Source organism: Synchiropus splendidus, chromosome 2 (genome assembly GCF_027744825.2).
Source record: "Synchiropus splendidus isolate RoL2022-P1 chromosome 2, RoL_Sspl_1.0, whole genome shotgun sequence".
Taxonomy (NCBI): Eukaryota; Metazoa; Chordata; class Actinopteri; order Syngnathiformes; family Callionymidae; genus Synchiropus; species Synchiropus splendidus.
The window spans coordinates 34979572-35000548 of NC_071335.1; the positions used below are offsets into that span (position 1 = coordinate 34979572).

General features: G+C 42.4%; 1 protein-coding gene across 10 annotated transcripts in view; it reads left to right on the forward strand.

Annotated features, from left to right (window-relative positions):
• The first annotated feature begins 232 nt into the window (after positions 1-232).
• Positions 233-20977, forward strand: part of LOC128753696 (nuclear factor 1 X-type-like) — a 91410-nt gene continuing 70665 nt past the window's right edge. For 3 of the 10 annotated variants that reach the window (XM_053855654.1, XM_053855651.1, XM_053855653.1), the window contains exons 1-2: positions 233-765; positions 8663-8746. In XM_053855654.1, coding sequence (XP_053711629.1) covers positions 763-765; positions 8663-8746 — 87 coding nt within the window. In that variant the 5' untranslated portion in view covers positions 233-762. Of the gene's footprint in view, positions 766-8662; positions 8747-13292; positions 13456-20977 lie in introns of those variants that run through there. The other 7 variants (XM_053855648.1, XM_053855656.1, XM_053855649.1 and 4 more) reach the window with 4 other exon arrangements.

The window sequence follows — 20977 nt, forward strand, 5'->3', positions numbered from 1 at the left end:
TATTAATTATTCACCCGATAATTCAACAATAATCCCCCTCCCTCCAGAATCCGAACCAGCTCTCGGTCCTCCGACTGGAGATGTCGTGCGTAAACGCGGCGGGGTGAGCGACTTGTGACGGCTGAGCGTTTTGACGCGCGGACGACGCGTCAGCAAAGAAGCGGCTCTTTCATCTCGTCAGCTTTGGGGAGGAGGCGGTGAGGGACAGGGGTGCCCCGAGTGTGTGTGTGCATTTTGTCAGACGCTGCGAGTGTGAAGGTGTTTGTGTGTGCGCGACCGACGAGCAGAGATAGAGCTAGAGGGAGGGAGAGAGAGAGGGAGAGAGATACGAGGCTAAAACGGATCCGACTCGCCGGATCCAGCCGCTTTTGGAGACGCGAGCTGTCAGACTTTAAAGCCACAAACGGAATCATACCGAACTTACTTTGCGCAAATCCTCCCGTCCCGTTAGCGCGCAGGCGGCGTGGTTTCAGGAGCGTCTCCTCGTCAAGTTTGGACGCAGCCCGCTGGACATGGACGAGGTCGGCACCCAGTGAAGTTCTGTCCTGTGCTCCCTGCGCGCTCCTTCTGACTGGACCCGGTTCTGAAAGAGTCTGATTTTCTATGTTGGACTGACTCGATCCCCTTTTTCGCTTCCGGCAACAGCGAAGCGACCGAGTCTGCCTCCTCCAGCTCTCGACTCTCTCTCTCACCGTTTTTTGGAAGCTGAACTTTAAAGGAAAATGGGGCATTGAGCGGTTTGGCAGATCTCCCTTCGCTATAATGGTACGTGCTGTGTGAGTCAATGGTTCTGTTTAGACTGGACCGTATAGAACAAACCCAACTCTATCCGTTCCCACAAAACATTGTCGCTTTTGTTTTCAAGTTGTTGTTGTTGTTGTTTTTTTAATTATTTGGTTTGAAAGCAGGCCTGTACACCTGTGCATGCGAGTGTGTCAGTGTGTGTGCGTGTATGTGTGTGTGTTTGCTCACTGACCGACCGTAATTATTATATAATGAAGTGAGTTGTCGAGTAATTAACCAACCTTATTAAATAAAAGGAGAGACGACGTGAATACAAACAGCATTCATTCAATTTAAAGTCAATTGGTACTTTTCATCGTTTTATATATTGTCACTTTACTTATTATTATTATTATTATTATTATTATTATTATTATTATTATTATTATTATTATTATTATTATTATTATCCAAAATGTCCCTACAACGAAAGCTGCTGTTCACTGACAGAGTTGGTGTTCTTTTTTCTTACTCTAATTTCATCCAGTGCACACAGAAGACTATTGCATTTAATTGTTTATGTATTAAAACAAAAAATGTTCAATGTATTTTTAATCATCATTTTCATTCATTTCACCGTCTATTGTTTTTTTTTAATTATTATTATTCTTTTGTGAAATAACTGGCACCATGTATCACATTCACACTGAGGTGGATGCATGTTGTGGTAGTAAACCAGGACATAAAACTGCAGTTTATAAATGACTTACAATAAAATCAACCTTTCCTGTCAGTATTATATATTGACTTACAATCTCTTTGGTGTTTGAAGACCATTAAGTCAGTGAAAATAAAGATTACTGTTGTGTTGGGAATTTAAAAACCATGAAAATAGAAGTGTAAGTAACTTCTAGTCCTGCCTTTGTTTGAGGACCTTTGAGAAGGTCTACAATTGGCTTGTGAATATTGACCCAAAAGTCCAAGCAATTGTTTGTAGATTAACATTTCCCATCATTTATTATCCATCACAAGAATATGAATATTATATGACGGAAGTTTCTAATGATACAGCGGACATGTGAGTGCTGAAGCGCTTGTGTTGACATAGTAGACGGTCCTGCACTGTTCAGATCAAACAGAATAAAACACACCACTGCTGGATGCTGCCGATCTAAAAGGCCGGTGTATATAGTGAGGAGTGGAGGGGGGGGTTATTTTAATTATCACTGTGGTAATGTTCTGCAAACATCCGTAAGTCTGTGTGGCTGCTGCTCCTCCTCCAGCTTGTCTCCTCTGACAGAGCTGGCAGCTTGTTTTGTCAATGAGCTTCTCACAGTGCAACTTGAAAAGGCCAGAGAGATGTCGCTGTCAAAAAGAAAAGTTCTATAATAACACATTTTCATTCAAAGGATCTGGTTTTGATGCTTATGGCACCCTTTGCCTCTTGAATGGAACAAGCGAGTCCACTCTGTTGTTTTATGGCCAAAGTTGAGATGATTCTTTTTGCAGATTTCCATCTGTCCTCAAATAGCCTTCTGAGCACCAGAGCATGCCACAATTCTGCGCCACGTTTCCACATAATTGTCGCACAAATGGATTGTTATTGTTAATAGGACAACATCAAAATGTGTCACCTTGGATAAATGCATTGACTGAATGTCTTTTTTACTTTGAAAAGATTTAAAAAATCATATTGTAAAATGACAACCCCTCGATCAATGGGAGAAAATCCTTTCCGTTGTTGTACTGCACACAACTGCTATAAAACAATGTGGTTCACACCATCTTTCACACTTAATCAAACTCCTGCTTCAAGGGCATCTTCTTTTATAGCATAATGTTAGCAAAATGGTCATAATTTAACACACTGTCGCAGCTCACACATGCAATAGGTTTATCACCAGATGTCATCCACATTGTTGTCAACACTGTAATTATATGCAACAAGTGGCAACGCTTTGTGACATAATGTGAATTTGATGTCAACCTTTGAGTGTTGCGTCGACTGTAGCAGTGCATGATGGTGCTTGTGTGAGTGGCATGTTTTAGTGGTTTTTAGTGGCATGTAAATCATCAAAAACAAATGATGTTGCAGGTTGTTTATAAATTATTGGTGACTCAATTCTGCCCACAGGCCTCGAGTTGGTCACACATACACTGCATGAGCAATACAGTCTGACATCCATCGTTCTGATTTCTGAGTGTTTTCATCTTAATTCAGTCTAGCGCGCAAACTACTTCCTGAGTGCGGTGGAGGAATACGCACCAATGAAGACGGGTTGGTTTCATTGCTGCACTTCAGCATAGTCTCCGACTCTGTTTTTCTAAACGCTAGCTATGTTGCTAGCTAATCTCAAGAGTGAGTGGTGTCGTCAGACCCGGGATGAAATCCAACTCGCAACATAACATAGGAATGGAATCCTGCTCCAAGTCCTTAAGTTTAGTAAGTCACAAAATGGTTTTGGATAAGACAGGCACAAATGCATTGGTGCAGTTTGCAATACATTTCAGTTCTTTTATGCAGCAGGAAGTGACAAGTTTATTCACTTGTCAGTTAATGAGCTGTAATTGAATCCGGACCGACTGGTGCCGCCGATCTGTCAAACTTCTATTGTATCTTTTGATCTATTAAATATAAATCTGTCACAAGACAAAAACCAATTATCATCACGGCTATTATTATCCTCGTTTCGTTTCAGTTGTGCTCTAAATTTCTACACTTTTCACGGCACTCGTTTTCTTAAGAAAGTATGCCAACTGTGGAGCGCTGGATTGTCTGTTGGCCATGAGCGATGGGGATGAGCCAAGGGGCCAATATTAACCTTGCAGCCTTATGGTCGCTCAACTGGTCCAGTTGAGAGATTTCAAATGAGCTCCACTACCTTATGAGGTCAGTCCTGGCGTGTACGTGTTTGCGTCGTGCTCGGTCTTTGTGGTTACAGTCTGCTGTATAAGAGCCATAACCACAAGAAACTCTGTCTGCGGATCAGTCCTTGTGTGACACAAAGGGCTGATTGTACCAGCCAAAACCTCATTGTTAGAAGCACTTAGGCACTGTAGCAATGCCTTAACTGAGTGCGGCTGGAGTAAGGAGGGGAAATGGGTGTTGGTGTGAGCGGTGTGGCAACGCAGCGGCAAAGTCCAGTGTCACAATTGGCACAGGTTTATCTGAAGGCCACAGTCCAGGAGCTGCGGTTTATCAAAGATGATCAGAAGTTCCCTGCCGAATGTTGCCCGTCTAGGTAGAGAGTAGGGTGTGTCTCAGTGTGAGCTCTGTTCAAACCAGTTTAAACTCAACAGCCTGGTGGACAGACAGGTGTTGACTGTTGAAATAGTTCTCTTCTGACATTCACCACGCCTTTTCTGTTTGAATTATCGGCACCATTGATTTCCCTGCAACAATTAATCACATGTTCATGTGTCACAGACCCAAATGGTTTCACTCTTTCGTCCTCATGAAGCCAAGCAGCGTCTTTGACTGTGCGTCTTGGCTTCACTTCCGACCCGATGGAACCTTCAGGACCCTCAAGTGAAGTGAAATAATTATCCCCTCTCTGCTCAGCCATCCATCGCGGCTTCGTTTTAGCGCAATCCCTTCGGTTCCTCGTCTTCTTTCTTATTCTCCTCGTTTTCTCATCACCCCCTTGAGATCACTGTGTGAAGGGAAAAAAAAAAATCATATTTTTCCAAACGTTTCCCCCTGAGGTGTCTTTGGCAGTCGCTCACACGGCGGCCATTTCTGCCTTTCATACACCCCTCACACACCGTGGAACAGATCGCCAGTGACGCCCGCTCTCTTTGAAGTGGTTGCCATCTCTCAGGTTGGCTGGACTCTCATCTCTTTCCCATCCCCCCATTTTTAGTCCATGCCTTAATACTTAGAAGTATTATTCTTTCAGGCTCGGAATCGTAAAAATCTCCTTTTGACCATTTTTATTCGACGCGTGCATTTAATGATATATGACTGATTTCGATTGGTTTATCCAGGATAGCATCGCTCTGTTTGTGTTTGCTGTTGCCGACATGTGTGTTTTTGTGTGGCTAATATAAGATGCAGAGGCAGAGAAGAAGCGGCCAGATCATTGATTCGTTGCCATGTGCTTTAAAATGGAGCCATCTGATAACAAATTCCACCATCAGGGACTTTAATACACAAAGCTCCGTGGAGGTGTGTGTGAGTACATGTGAACATGAGTGTGTGTGTGTGAGCAGGTTTTCAGGGATCTCACCTCTAAAGAATTTGGCCATATGGTCATCAAAACACACGTACACACCAGCAGACAGATATTTAGGGAGCCAAGAAAAGATGGTGACACAGTGAGGGAGAAAGTCTTCTTTTGTCAAAACAGACAGCAGAGAGAATCCTCCAGCATTTCTCCTGTACTATTGTGGAGCCGGAAAATCTGTCCCAATTAGCACATTTGCATTGGGCGATGATGGACTCCAAATAGGTCACTGACTCAATCTCCCGCCTCCAAATCTTCCCTCTAAAATGTTAATTAAGGAGGGCTTTGAGAATTTCTTCGCTCCAGGGTGGCCATATGGGCCGGGCATATGCTCCATATATATAGTACAATATATAATTCATACGCTTCTGCGGGAGAATGGTGTTTGGGGGTCTGGAGTTTTTCTGGGGTTTACTACAAAGAGAGGCAGAATGTTCCGGCCTCCCCAGTGGCAGGTACAGAGCTTAGCCTATTCATTAGCTTCGTGTAAGTCGTGTTGCACAATCGGATTGATTTTCGTCAACACCTGTTTCTGCGGATGATGAAATTAAAGGGGCAATTAAAATATCCAGTTTTGGCTGGTTAATGTAACGTGAGCGAACTGAGTTGAAACACTCGCAAATGTTTACATTGGGTGACTCGGTCCTGATTCTAACGCTGATCCCGTCTGGGGAAACTGGATTGTTGGATGGCACATGAGAGGAAATAAAGCAGAGGTACTCAAAGGATGTTGTCACTTTCAGTGATGGATTTTTGAAACAATTGTTGAAGCGTGCGGCGCACATGAAGCGCCTTGACCATTAACGTACTTACACTGTATAAATGTAGCCTTGCGGGGGTTAATGAATCGGAGATGTCTGACCAAGGGAAGAGTGTGAGTCAGTGGCAATGCCTGAAATAAATGTTGCTGATATGTCAGAAAGTTGGTGTTTTTTTGTCGCCTGGGCCATGACAGTGATGCTATAAAGCTATCATAGAGTCGTAAAACAAATTGCTGTGGTAGAGAACGATGCTTTTGAACTCATTTTAAAATGAAATAGGATACTGGACTCACGCTGCTTCGGGTTTTGTTCTAGTTAGTTAACTGTCTGCCCTGTGAATGGCAATAAACGTAAATACATAACTTGTTCTTTTAGATGGATTGTAACAATCATTAATGTGGGATTAGAAACATAAATTGTATCATTCTGAGAGCGCATCAAAATGAATAATAAACGCTGCGGTAAATCACTTTTGTAAAACGCTAGCATAACTTATGAGTAAAATGCTTATAGCTTTTGATTATTTGAGCATTGGGCCCAGAGTTATTGGATTAATAATTGGATTAGTATGAATTTTGTAGTCGTGGTCAAACCTCTGACTCTGGAGTTACAGATTGTTTGAATATATAAAATGAGAAAGTTGACCTTTGGGTTTCCAGTCTGAGCTGGATCATAATTCCTGCTTTTAATGTGCAACGTTATCTTACTACTGTTTAGAAATTCTCCACCTTATCTGACTGTTGTTGTATGTTTGATGTGTCGCCCTTAAAGTTATTGCCATTCAATGGAATTTCTAAATTTTGTATTTGCATTACAAAGAGTCAGCAATAACCCTGAGATTGCTTTGCCCACACAGCTTTCTACATTGCTCCATGCCACGTTGGAACTTTAATTTCTAATACACAAGCCTCGTAATAATGATATTAGTACTTAATGAGCAACTATCAACCACTGAAATGAAAGATTGGCTTTGTACTAAATCCTCATTTTCAAAGCGTGAAGTCTGCGATTCATCTCCTGGGGAGGAAGTATGTCAAAGCAGCCAAGACACAGACAAGATGCTCAGATAAGGAGCGAGCTGGCCAGGCTTCAGCACAGGTTTTGAACCAGCATGTGAATTGAAGTTCAGTCTTTCACATTTATTCGATTTGTGTCAAACATGTTTGAAACAAACTTGAGTTTTTTTCCGGTGAACTGGACCTCTGACCTCTCAGTGCTGATCACTCAAAGCCTCTGCCTGCAGACTGGCTGCCACTGATGCTTAGTACTGCTACAGTATTATCTCGTGCACCTAATTTGATAGTATTTAAGAAAAAAACTAGTAGGTGCAAGATCATTTTAAATCCGCTTCAATGAGCAGGAATGGCCCCTTTGAAATGTGAGATTTGAGTTTTTAATCACAAATATTGCCTTACTGAAAGTCAATAAATATAGTCTCAAATTAATATTTTTGAAGTATCCTGGATACGGGCCGTGTTTGACTCTGCTCAGGAATGAACACAAGCTCTCACATCAATCACTTAAAATTCATCTTTCTCTCCCCTGCGCGCTTTTACAAAAATTGTTTGTTTTTGTAATGTTACAAACAGAGCAAGGGTCTTTTTAAAAAAAAAAAAAAAAAACCCTCCACTTCCTTTCGGACGGGTTGTCCCAGAGCCAGTCATTTACTGACCAGCCGCACGAGATGTCGGTAGCCAATAAAAACAGCTTGTTTTTCATCTGTAGCTTTTTGGAATTACCCAAACCAATGAGAAGAGGTTTCCTGGAGCAGCTGACCTTGTTACTGACTACGGTGGCCAATGACAGACGCTGCAGCACACCTGATGCTGTGTTGTCTGGCTGCTGCTCGTCCACAGCCTCCTCGCAGGTGTGGTGGATCCAGGCCATCATTCTGTCTTGTTGTCAGACACATCGAGTCTGGCACACTATGATTTGCACTGCTGCCTTTTTGTGTCTTATCAGCAGGCTGAGCCCGCTCACTCACCGGGTTCATCCTCGCAGACTCCACAATGGACAATCATGCCCCTCTTCTGAGGCCTCCTCTTTAAAAAGAAATAAAACGTGTTTGTATTCTAATAAAGTTGATTAGAAGTTGCCGAATTGCAGAAAAATGGAATGTTTGCGAGAGCAGATAATCTGTCATAAAATGTTGAGGGGGGAGATGGGGGAGTTGTACAGACCTCTCATTGCGAAGGATATGAATAGCCTTTGTTTTCACCACAACTCAGGGCTGTGTGGTCTGCCAACGTCTGGCTCTTATTATGGGGTTTGTGTCTGTGTGTCTCCGTCAGTGGCATGCACGTGTGCGCATGCTGCTGTATACAGCAGGGAGCACTCACACATGGAAATGAAAGTACATGCAGGTGATGCCATTTTCAGGAGGCCATAACTATATATTTGAGAATGCTTAACATCGCCTCGTCCGATACATGGCTTTCTCTCTCCTCTCTCCATTTTGACGAAATAAATGTGGCGTGGGGTTTGGAGCTGGCACAATGCAAGAGTGTGTGCATGCTTCTTTATCCGGTAAAGTTGTGAAATGAAATAGGATTTCACAGAACGGCACAGCGGCTGTGGGATTTGGACTCCCTTTGGCTAAGTCGAGCGGGATAGGTTGATCCAATCAATGGCAGAACTGCAAGAAGAGCCCATTTCACAGCTCTGGGCTTTGCCAGAACCCTGCCCGCTTGACTCAGAATACAAATGAAGTTCCCTGAATGCACGCATGCATGTGTACACACTTGTACTTGCAGACAGTTTGGCTTGGGATGCAAAGTGCAAGATGCTATTTGTTTGGACCGTAGCTCTGCTGGGTGAGATTATACGGCTGTCGTTTTGACGTGACATGGAATATGTGTGTACTATGTCACCAGATTATCTTAAATAAGTTAGTAAATGTAAAGAGTCATGAACAGAAAGAAACTCACGTTCTTCTTCTTTTTCTCGTTTTAGGCTACTGACACCTACCTGGTTAACGACGACCCAGCAAGAGGCCCAGGGATGCCCGAATGCTTCCTTGTGTCCGACACCTACAGGGTATATACAACAACTCACATTTCACACTCAGAAAAAAACAGTCACACGTAGCCCAACAGCGCCATGCTAATCTAATTACATTGTAAATGTATCCTTTTATTCAGCACATTAGATCATATCTGATTTGGGCTCCAGCATCTTAAACAGCCAAATTTCGGAGGAAATTCAGAAGGACGGAATAATTTTAATGTTGTCCTTTTTATGACACATCTATATTAAAATCTTGGGTCTTGACTCATTTGCACAAAGGGGAAACTATTTATGAGGGCAAATTAGTCACCCGGCTGTGCTCTTTTGTGGCTTTTACACAGCTGAAACTCGTTCTTTGGTTGAATTTGTATTTATTTATTTATTTTTTAAAACAGGAAATACTGAACTTATTTGTTCTCAAAATGGCACCGAGACACTACTAGATTACAATCCCGACTTGTCATCAACATTGAGGTATCAACATGATGGAATGTAATTCACTTGTTTCATTAGTTTCAGCGCATTGACCGCACTAACATTTATTTACTCTTGAGAGGAGCTGGCCTCCGTCGTAGACGTCCGCACATTTTCCCCATTAATGTCAAGGCCTGTTTCGAGTTTCAGCCAAACAAAATGTAAAACAAAAGTGAAGACATGGTTTATGTATAACAATGTGTGTATGGTTATTATCAGCGCAAAAACAACACGTTACTGTCACTGTGCGTTTGCAGAAGACTGCCCAGACCGTCTGGAAATCGCTTCCTTCTGCCTTGTGTGTTGTAATCTAGCGTTGCTGTTAAGGAACGATGACATCAGACTAGGAAAATAAACCTATACATTCTTCTTCGGCTGAATACAAACACAGTAGAAAGTCAGTAAATCCAAACCAGTTGGGGGCTGTTCAGCCTGCGCACACAGTGAAGGCATAAAACTCAGCAGGCGTGACACATTGATACACACGTTCAGATTTTCTGATCTGGGATGTTCTCTTGGATGATGTGCTCGCTCTCCATTCAGTCAGTCTCCTCTGACTGTATTAGACCATGAGTTCTTCCTACGTGCTCCCACACTAATGACCCGGAACAGTAATTCAGACAGCACCTGTCTCACCATTTTTCCCCCTCAAATAAAAAAAAAAAACAAACCTGATGGTGCATCCTGCCCTGTGTTACTACTGCAGAGTTTATCGTGCAACTTTCAAATATCATGCAGCCATGAGGAAAGTTTTCACATCTTTGTCTGTAATCTGTCGTATTTTATGTGACTGTCGCTGGTAAATTCATTGAGATCTTAAAAATATTTACATTAGTGTAGTTTATCCTGATTCAGAAGTGCTGAATAAAACCCCCATAAAGTCCAAAATTGATGTTTGTTAAGGTTAATAAAGTTGGCTACGTGTGCTTGCACTGTTGCAATTGTCTCTGACAATTTGCATGTGTTTTAGGTTGAAGCCACTGTGTTGACAGAACCTATGACTTTTTTCCAATCCGACCTCATGAACTGAAACTTCAAGATGAAATAATACTTTAAAAAGACTTTTCCTAAATATTTAAATTACAGAAATTCAAATATTTTCAAATATTTGTAAATGAAAAATGGTTTCAATGACTAAAATAGTACACAATCATTACTATGTGATACATAGTTTACTATAATCATTCAAAATATTTCAAATATGTGATGTAAAAATTAATGTCATATATAAAGTATTAAATTTGAAAAAGAAAATCTAATAGTAGCATCTTCTTGGCAGTGAGGGGGATTAGCATCTAAGTACAGTAAGACGCTTTTGTAACATGTTGTTCGAGACATACATGTATTAAACCAGCAGGGGACACTAACTTTAATCCATCAGTTAGAAGTCACTGAGTACTAAATAAGCGTTCATTAGTGGTGGGCAGTCTGGCAAAAATGACTATAGTTAGTAAACCAGAGCCTGATTCCCTTGTTGCCATGGTGTGTTTGCTAGAGCTACTGTCAGTAGACTGCACCTGCAGTCATAATGCTACCCTGGAGGAAGTGCTGACCTGTCAGGGTGACAACTCAGGCCACAGTGTCAAAGTAGGACTCTCCACTACTATAGTGGCAGCCGCTGCATTTACTGTTGTGGCTCCAACTATGCTCAAATACGCACACATTATTTTATCCACCACTGTGACCACATGTTTTTCTGCTACTGCCCCTACTCACTATAATGCGTCATTTCCTCCTGATATTATTACCACTGCTACTACAGTTTGTAGTTCTACTCTAACACTCAAGTTCTGTCTTCCATCTTAATGCTACAATGGAGGTTTTCCAACGGCCAATACTTATTTCTACTGCTGCTAACGCCATCTGTACTAGTACATCTACAATTGCTCTTGCCTTCACATTGACTACAAACCCTTCTGACACTACTTCTTCCAGTACTACTACATCTATTGATACTCTTCACCACCATATGTTCGACACCATTACTATTACAGCAACCTCTTGTACTTCTGCTTCTATTACTGTACCACTCTGACCATCATATGGGGTGAAACCATTACTTCTTGTGACTACTTTCTTTTCTACTACTACTTCTTTTACTACTCTGACAAGCGTATGTACTGCTGCACAGTTTCTCCTACTGCTATTGTACTACTAACTTTAATCTAACCAGTCTAGTTCTAGTGTTAGTACTACTGCTTTTATGACTTCTTGTACTAGCACCTCTCTGACAACCATCTACTACTTGCTACAATACTGCTATACTTCCCACCGCCACTATTGATGCTGTGATTTCTTTTACTACTACCTCCATTAGTCTAATCAACATTTCTACCACTACTTTACCTCTGTTATTCCTCTATATGTGCTGATAAATCCCCTCTTACTACTTCACCGTAGTATCACTTTAGAGTTGCTTCATCCCTTCCTTATCTTCTTTTTGTTCTACTAAAACCAGCTTATATGCTACTGCCACTATTTCTATTTCTAGTCATCAAATCACCTGCTGCCTTTACTACACTACAAATACTTCAGGTGCTGTCAGGACTCGAATACTCCTGAAGGGAAAACAGTTGCCATGACAAACCGCTTCATAAAAACAAGCTCGTAAGAGTGAAAGTAAGGGAACATATTAAGCTTTTGGGGGCTTTGTGGGCTTGTGGGGTGTGGTTTGGAAAAAGGGAGAGTGACTTAACAAACTCCTCCACTTGATATCCCTCACATTCTAGCCTGTATTTCAGTTGTTGTGGAGCCTGAGTACCTCGAAGCCATTTGTGTTTGGATATGCATGTGCTGCACATTACGTGAACGTGTGTCTGTGGCGAATATCCTACACAGGCTGAGGTCTCATAAAGCTGGGCTGCTTCATATCCCCCTGAAAAAACTTGGCATCCAAGCAGCAGGGTGACTTCAACCCCAAAAACCGCACCCTAGTGCACAGACACACACACACACACACATTTTGCTTGAATAAAAACAGAGCACCAGTCGCTCATATAGAATCGTATTCACACGCACGCATGCAGCAGGGGCTTATGTGTAATTGCCGGCACTTTGCCTGCATATATAAGTTTGATTAGGCCGAGGAGCAGGAGCGAGCGAGGATAAAGCCTGGCCTGATTAGAAACAGAGTATCGCTTCCATACAATGGAGGCTAAATGAAACTGGCTTAGACTTCTTTGTCCAATTTCAGGTATCATCTGTCTCTTGGTGCGTTTACACTACACTGGAATATGACTTGGACATAATTAGAATGGGGAATAAATTACAGTCACTCAGCCAGGAAATTCAGGACTGATGTATATGTTAGGATTAGTTTGGATTATTAAAATGAGGTCCTTAGCTGAAGCATTTTTGTTCGGTTTTAAATATGATATATTGTTGGTTATGAGTTGCGCACCAGCAGGAAGCGACAGGCCTGGTTGAGCCAATAGTGTTCGGTACGCTGTGTTTAATAAGCTCAGCATAAATTTGTTCATGAGCATTTATAATGCTTTGCAAAAAATTAAAAATGTAATAATAATTTCGCACACAGCACTCCAGTCTACTTTATATGACTATGAAATCATTCTACCTTCTCCCCTTCCAGGCTCAACTTTTTTTTCCATTTTAGATTTTTTTTTCCAGATTTTTCTTGTATTTGACTCCCCCTCAGTATTGATATCATTTCCGATCATCAAACTAATGCGTCTGTGAAATGATAATAAACCGACTTGTCGTCTGACGTACTTTATAAGAGTTTTTTTTTTTTAACCAATTCACTGGTGCGGCACGATACGGCATCATTGTGACGCATGTTTTCAAGTATGAAATGTCTTTTGTCATCCTTAGAAGCAACTTATATAACTTATATGACATATTCTTCCAAAAGTACGACGGTCGTTAATGTGGTGATTTAGCGTTCAGCAGGGCCGGGGCGCGCGCTGTGCTGTTCTGCGGCACACGTTTGGACCGAACCAGCTCATAAACTTGATTAAAACGATTCGTATCCGTCCCTTTGACAGTTTTTGTCATATCCGAGTAGGAGCGGGAGGGAGGGAGGGGGGGACGGAGGAGGGGAGGAGGGGGAGAAAGAGTGAGGGAGGGAGCGAGGAAACTTTGCAGTAAAGTTGCGCTGGATCTGTGAGTGAGGCGGGGTTACAGTGTGGACCGAGCCACAGCGGCTTTGCAATGCGGCGCCACAGCGAACCTCCATCCAACTTTACAACCAACTCCAAATTTGAACAGTAGACTCCGCCATGTACTCCCCGTACTGCCTGACACAGGTATGATCCGACTTTGAGACTCGCGTGTTGCTGGTGTTCCGTTGCGGGTCGCGGTTCTTGACTCTCTGTCGGACGTTGTCGATGCTTTTGCCGGTCATTTGTTGCGTTTGAGGACCGGGGTACTTCCCGGCTCTGCTCTTCCCCACTCTGCCTTGACTTTATCTTTCTCCCGCTCTTTCTTCCTCTTCTTTTACTCACATGGCACGGGTCCAGCGGATTCCCTCGAGCGTGGGGGGAAATGGCGCAACTTTATTTTTGTATTAAACACGCGGCATAAAGAGTTAATAACAGTGTAATGACGCTCGTGCTATCGTCCGCGCTTTTGAGTGGCTTGACTGCGCGGTGGTTCTGGTGGACCGAGCGTTTAGCGCCGTGGGTTCCGTGGATCACCCCGCCTGTCACTCAACCACGTTTCCTTTTTTTCATGACTTAAAATGACTTTGGTTTAGCAAATATGAGGACAAGTCTGTTCACACTAGTATCGGTAGAAAGTGGGCGTGTGTGGGGTCAAACTTCTGCTTTTATCGCCATACATTAAAACAATATAGCCAATGTTCCACAAAATTAAAGCCGATAAAGTTAGCATGCAACATCGATGTTATCATTATTATTAAGATTAATGAAATGTTTACTGCCGCACAAATAAAAACGCTTAACTAAGTGACCTGCTCGCAGAGGCCGGTCAAGGTGCACCGGTGTAAAGTGGAATAAACGCGAGTACATTTTCAGTAAATACCACTGCATCTTAACACCTATTATACAAATGTATAATCATTTTTGTGCCAAACTATTATACTGCTATTGCTAAACTGGGTTGCGCGTTCAGGTTGCGGCAGTGATTGGTGGTAATTGTCGGTAATTGCACCGACGGAATCTGCTAACAACAATTAAGAAATTATATTTGCGAGTGATTATTGAAGTACACTGAGGCAGTGATTAATAATGAAACTTTTAGTCGCTATCATTCTAATGGTATTTTGTCTTTTTAGAACACTGTATCTATTGAATTAACTTGCTACCTTTGTCGTTTTCTTATTCCTAAATAATGATCAACATTGTTTTAATGCACAGCACATGACTAGTTAAAGGTGTATATCTGATTATACATTTAGAAAACAGTGAGGAAAAGCTTGCAACAGCAAAGGTCATGTATGTGACCTTTGAGTGTATTCTTTCAGTTTAAAATGGGAATTTATATAAAAATGGTGCCCAACTGTGCAGTCTAAATGACTGATGAGATATCGCTTCATTGTCTTCAGAATTAAGATACAGTTAACAAGAAAAGGTCGCTCAGATTTAAACGTAAGGGCTCATCCTTTGTCTGTGGAGCAGCCTTTAGCGTTTACTCATTTTAATATATTAGACACATCGTTCGGCAATTGCTTTAAATAAAACGGACTTCATACATTAACCTTCTGTGGTGCTTAATATAAAATAATTCTGCACTGCCAAAGTTCCAGTTAAACTCTCAGGTCAAGGCCTGAAGCCCCCTATCTTTTCCTGGAATATAAAAAAAACAAATTTACACTAGGATTCCAGCAGACATATTTCCAGTTTCTGTGGAATAGCAGTTGGATCACACTCCATAACCAGAACCGTGTGCCGCTGGTCGACCTCCGTGGAAAACATGTGGATTCCCTCTCAGTGTTATTTCAGGCCGCAGTGTGTGTGTGTGTGTTCTTGTCACTAACAAGACGTACAAACATGTTTCATCACACGTTTTTATATTGCTGTAATTGCCCGCTTTTAGAATTCATTACAAGAGTTAAATATGCACAATCTATTTTCCTCTCGACCCTGTTCTGCCAGAAAAGAGAGAACTGGAGACGCGCTCTGTTCGACTGCGTTGCGCAAAAATAAGCCCAGTCGATTCTCCATAAAGGATCCGCGTCGAGTTTCGTCTTACTTTCCGTTAATTAAAATGAATTGGCAGCCGATTCACTCTCACTTCCACACACATTGATCCGTTCAGGCTGTGCGACTCTCTTTATTATATAGAGTTGTGGTCGATCGTTGTGGCTTCTAGTGCGCGCCCAGACACACACACACACAGAGAGACACGCGTGGTAGTGTATTTCTCAATAAATCACATCTCGGAGGAAAAAAACAGTAAACAAAGTCATTGTATAATTAATGGTGATAAAAGCTTTTCTGGATCGAAGGAACCTGCCAGGTGAACACATCTGCAGCAAAGCGGTGCCAATAAAACACGAGGTGCGTATTTAAAAAAAAAAAAAAAAACCGTTGCGCATTAGCATGAAGTTTTAATGCGTCTTTAAATTGAACTTCATCAATAATTTCACACTCGAGTTAGTTAAGTCCTGCTTATCCCTAAAAACGTCTCATGAACGCTGCCAACTTTTAAAGCCTTTTTTTCCCTGCAACAGCGACGTGAAGGAGATTTTAACTCGAGCGGAAAAGATAGAGAAAACAGTCCTTCTCAACTTTTGTGTGCAAATAAACCTCTTTGATAAGTATATCATAAATATAGCTCGTGTTACAGCGACACACAAATAGTTAAAGAAGATAGCGAAAGGTATCGTGCTCCTCCAAATCACAAAATAAAGGCGCCTCCGTGACTAAAACCATAAATATTTTGGATTCATACTCATGATTTCTGCAGGTACACAGTACAATTGTGTTGTTTTTTTAAATTAATGGATTCGAAGTATTGTAATATTTAACAATATTCATAAATTACTATGATAGTCTGATTATTTTTGTGCAGTTTAGCAGCCTTTCAGTTGTGCATTTTTTAAGATAATTTTGTTGTTGTATCATATCACAATAATAGTAACTAGAAGGTTGTGCCTGAGGGTTTCTTGGTCAGAATTGAAGTCATTTTGTTGGATTAAGTACTCATATGACATCACTGCTCTTGTGTCAAACATGTCAGTACAAATCTGACTTTTTGGCTCTTAGATCCATCTGTATTCTTTGTGATTGTGCCCACAAGTGACGAAGAAAAAAGTCACATCTTGACTCTCGTATGAATAATGGTGGAAGAAAAGTCCTTTTTGTGTTCCCTTTGGTGAAAGCTGAAATTGTCGTGGTCTCTTTTGCTTTTTGGTCATGGTAACTCTCTTGTGTCAGCTCGGGTTCTGGTTTCACGTTGACTGGACAATGCTGTAAACTGAGGTGGGCCGACATTCTCTTGTAACATCCCGGACAGCGCTGCTTTACTTTGTTTCACTCACACACACACACACACGTTTCTTTCTCTTGGAAGGAAAAAAGTACTTCGCTAGGTTTGTAATTTTGAAGGGATAAAAAAATGGCCGGGTGCCGGTGCCAGGACGCCAGGAAGGCAGGCAGGCGGTGGGTTGCAGGCAGGACCCAGGGGTACATTGTGTTCCTTTTACTTATTCATCCTCACTTCTGGAGAAAGACCAGGTCCACCATGCACTGCTTGGCGCGCAGTCAGGGCTGGTGGGCAGAGATGTGGCGGCACAGCGTGTCCGTGATAGTTAAATATATCAGGGTATAACAAGAATACTTGATGTTAAAGGCCACATGAGACCCTTATATCAAGGGACGGCTGGTATATTGTGCGAGTCTGCGAGCGTGTCTTGGAGGTGTGTTAAATCCTGCGCTGTGCTCATCTCTTATCTGTGCAGTCTTCCTGACTGCCCATAGAAAATGGATTTATCAAGCTTAACCCAAGCAGTTGGCACAACAGGGTAATAGGTGGCTGTCCCTTGGATGGATGGGCTTGTGTGTGTCTGCATGTGGAGATACTTGTGGGTATCCATGTGAATATTGCCTCCATGCCCGTGGTCCTCTGCCTCCCAGTGTGGATTAGGTTTAGGCTGATCTGTGGCCAGGAGACGCGGGAAGCCCCTATAGCTGACTTGTGTGGGTCTGCGATACAGTCTAACTCACCACACTGACACAATCAGACAAAGCACACACGAATGTGAAACACTGATAGAAGAAGTGGAGAGGTAAAATCTTTCTGTGCCAGTCCCGAGAGTATCTGTGTCAGTGTTGGGGAGGAGAGGAAGTACCTTAACATTCGATACACCTATTATGCAAGCAATCTTTTCTTCATCAAGAGCTCATTACCAGCTGGGATTTCTGCAGCAGTGGACGTTCGGGAGCGTTGCCTCCGCAATTAGCAGATCACTGTAGCTATAACTTCTCATTCACACAAGTTTGAAGACAACAATTGCAGTGACGTGAGATCCTCTCTTTCTGCAGCTGTCTGATCTTGCCCCTCACCTTCCTCCTCCTCCTCTTCGTCCCCGGCCTCCTTCATTAGCTCCTTTTAGAGAGATGTAACGGTTGGTGAGAGATCGGCATTGTTGAAGGATGAGCCGCATTTGTTGTTGTTGTTGTTGTTTGTCACCCACTGCTTCTCCCCCCTCCCCTCCATCCAGGATTGCTGTGTTTTCTTTCTTTTTTATTTTTCTCAGAGGCTTTTTTTTTTTCGCAGGGGTAACCCCACTGAGTGTCACAATGCAGCCTAGCGTGAAATTAAAGCTCTTAGTTAGTTTAGAGTTTCTCAAAAGAGGATTTTACACATGCATGCATTCATGCACCCTCCCATACGCTATAGATATAGCTAATTAGAGGAAGTACACCCTATGTTGAGCATCAAGGGCCCAATTAAAAGAAAAGCTCTATGAGCACGATCTAGGGCAAAGTGAAAACCTTTCTCTGACTAGCGTGTGAACAGCATGTCTGCCGTCTTTATCCAGGCGCGAGAATGTGGACATGGCTTCAACAAGGAATGCACCAAGTTCCATTAACATATGCACAGTACATACACAGCAAGTAAATCACCAAAACGGTCGGGTGGAACATCTTGACAGGCTGATGTATAACAGATTGGCTTGCTCTTGCTGACTCTTCCAAGTCTTCTTTTGGAAGCCGTCTCTGATGAAATGTCTGTCATATGTGCACGTTAGACTTTTTGTCTGTTGATGTTTTAGACATTTATCTGACAGATATTTCATATTTCGTCTTGGTAAAGTCACGTTGAGTACAACTGGAAAAAAAAAAAAAGCGACGTCTTTTTCAGGTGAATGGAGGATTCAGGGCCTCAGGCTTGACCTCCAGTGCTATACTCACACACCCGCGCCACTGGTCACATCTTCAATCTCCACTGGTTCTCCCAGGGTCCATAAACTAATGCGAGTGGTTAAGAGTCACATCTTCCTCAATGACTGCTGGGATTTGTTCCAACATTGAGTGATCCGACGAGATTTAACTAAGAAACAGGAAGCTGACAAAAGATAATGGGTTGAATAGATGAGTTACAATTGCTGTTAAGAGCGGAATGTTTTGATAGTTAGCGCGAACCACAACAGGAAGATACTGGAAGAAATTCCTGCAAATGACTGTGGGAGAGTACAGAATGTGGAGTACCGTACGTGTCAAAGCCACGGCCTGGGGGCCAAATGTGGCCCAGGGAAGCCTTTGAAGTTGCCTGCAAAAGTTTAAAATGGTTGCCGCAAAAGTCCATTCAATACAAGTTCAAAGCATGTAAGTGCATGTTGACATCGCAGAGATGATTTGTCTTTCGACAGGCTGCGTAGATGGTGCCGATTATAGTTGTCCACAACCTAGTGACTCCAAAAAATAAGTGATGCAGAAGGAAGAGCAATGATGATAGCGGATGCATGTTTCTTGTGTCTTTTATGTTTTGTGGGAATTGTACCATTAAAGACAAATGAGTGTGAATGACTGTCAGGGAGTCAAAGTGAATCCCACAAAGGCTGTGTGGTGTAGGTTTTTGTTCCAACCAAACATGCAGCACCAGGCTGACATTCAGCTGATCACAGTCTTCAGAAACCTGAGTGGCGAGCCTGTGTGCTCTTGACTGGTTTGGACTAACACCTGCAGCTACTGCAGCCTTTTGCAGAACAGTGTGAGATCCGTGGTTTAGACCCATTTTTCCCATGTGCAGAGCAACAGCTAGAGAACTGGAGTGGTTAAGTTTGACTAACCGGAACTATGAGTTTGTTGCCGATACACTTTTGGGACGGGAGGAATGCTTCTTCTGCAGCTTCACGCCCTATTAAATATTAAAAAAACAGCATATGTAAAAAAATCCCCGAAACAGTCAATAGAAACAGAGAGAAACACAGAAAGAAAGGTATCGACACCATTTGTTACTGCTTCAACTGAGCTCAGGTTGTTATAAAAGCTGCCGTGACTAATGCAAATGTGTGACAAGTTAAGGCACTGCATAATTCCACGGTAGTTTAATGTTTTCAGCAAATATTAATTTTTCTTGCAGCAACTTTTGTACTTTGTCTACAGCAGGAAAAAAAGATTCCTGTCATTGAGTCCAATATCAACAGTCAGGTAGACCATTTTGTTGACTTAAAAATGTATCACTTGAGGAGGAAAAGTTGCAAAATCTCATACACAAGTGTGAAAAATGAAACTGATTCTGAATCAGCTTAGAACGCGTCAGACAGTAAAACAGCATGCAACTTAACCATTATGTGCACTTAGCCAAATCTGTCACGACTCGTGAGTCCGGCCAGTGGACGTGTTTTTGTGGAACAGTGTGTGCTGCTCTGTGATCCCCTTTCTCACTCACTCCGCTCTTCCCTTTTCTCCATGCTGTTGCGATCATTGGCTGCCGGCCAGCACTGGAAAAATCTATAGCCTATTGCGTAATATATCATATCTTTACCTCCGCTGAACCCGGTGCAAGATCCACAGCTGTGTGTGCACACAAACAGAGGAGGGTGTTTTTATGAGTGCGTGTGACACAGACAAGAGAACTCGACAGCAAGTGGCCTGCGTGGTGAGCTTGTCAAGTCCACACCCACATCAACAGTAACTCACTAGGAAGATCAGAGGTCAAAATATGTTGTTGCTCTCTGTGCAGCTTCCTTGATCGGATAGTTTGTGCCACGAAATATCAGCTTCACATTTGCTCTTAGTGTCACATGAACATTTGGGGAAATTAATATTCTGGATCAGCTCGTTTTTAATCTGAGGCTGCAAACTGCAGCATGTGAGACTTTAACGTCGTTTGATGCATGCAAACTTGATTTTGAAGTTTAATGAGATTCACCTTGCAGTGTCAGTGAGTTTAGTGCTGTGTTTGCACAGGAGCTGGCTGTGCTTGCAATAGGAGCTTCTTCAGGAGCTCCGAGTTCGAGGGACTGCATTGTTTTTATTGGATGGCTTCATTGTTGGCCTCAGTTCCTCACTTCCACACTGCTGTGTTGTGTTTTAAAGTTCAAGGGTGTCAGCTTTGGAGTTGCTCTGCACTCACACTCACATACACACTGTCATACACTATTCACTGCTGGGGAAAGTCACCAGCCAATGAATGTAAACTAAAGTCGTATTTTATATGCAAACCAGAAGGTCAGGAGTCAGTCTTTTGCTCATCATTTTCTTGAAAAATATTCTAATCATATCTAAATCTAAAATCATAACTCCTGTATATTTGCTGCTCAGCTGCTCAACGGTATTGAGGTGTTATTGCCACCCGCATAGTAAACTTGGCCAGCCGACGAGCAGTTTTGGCTTTGGTCATCACTTGGTTTCAGTT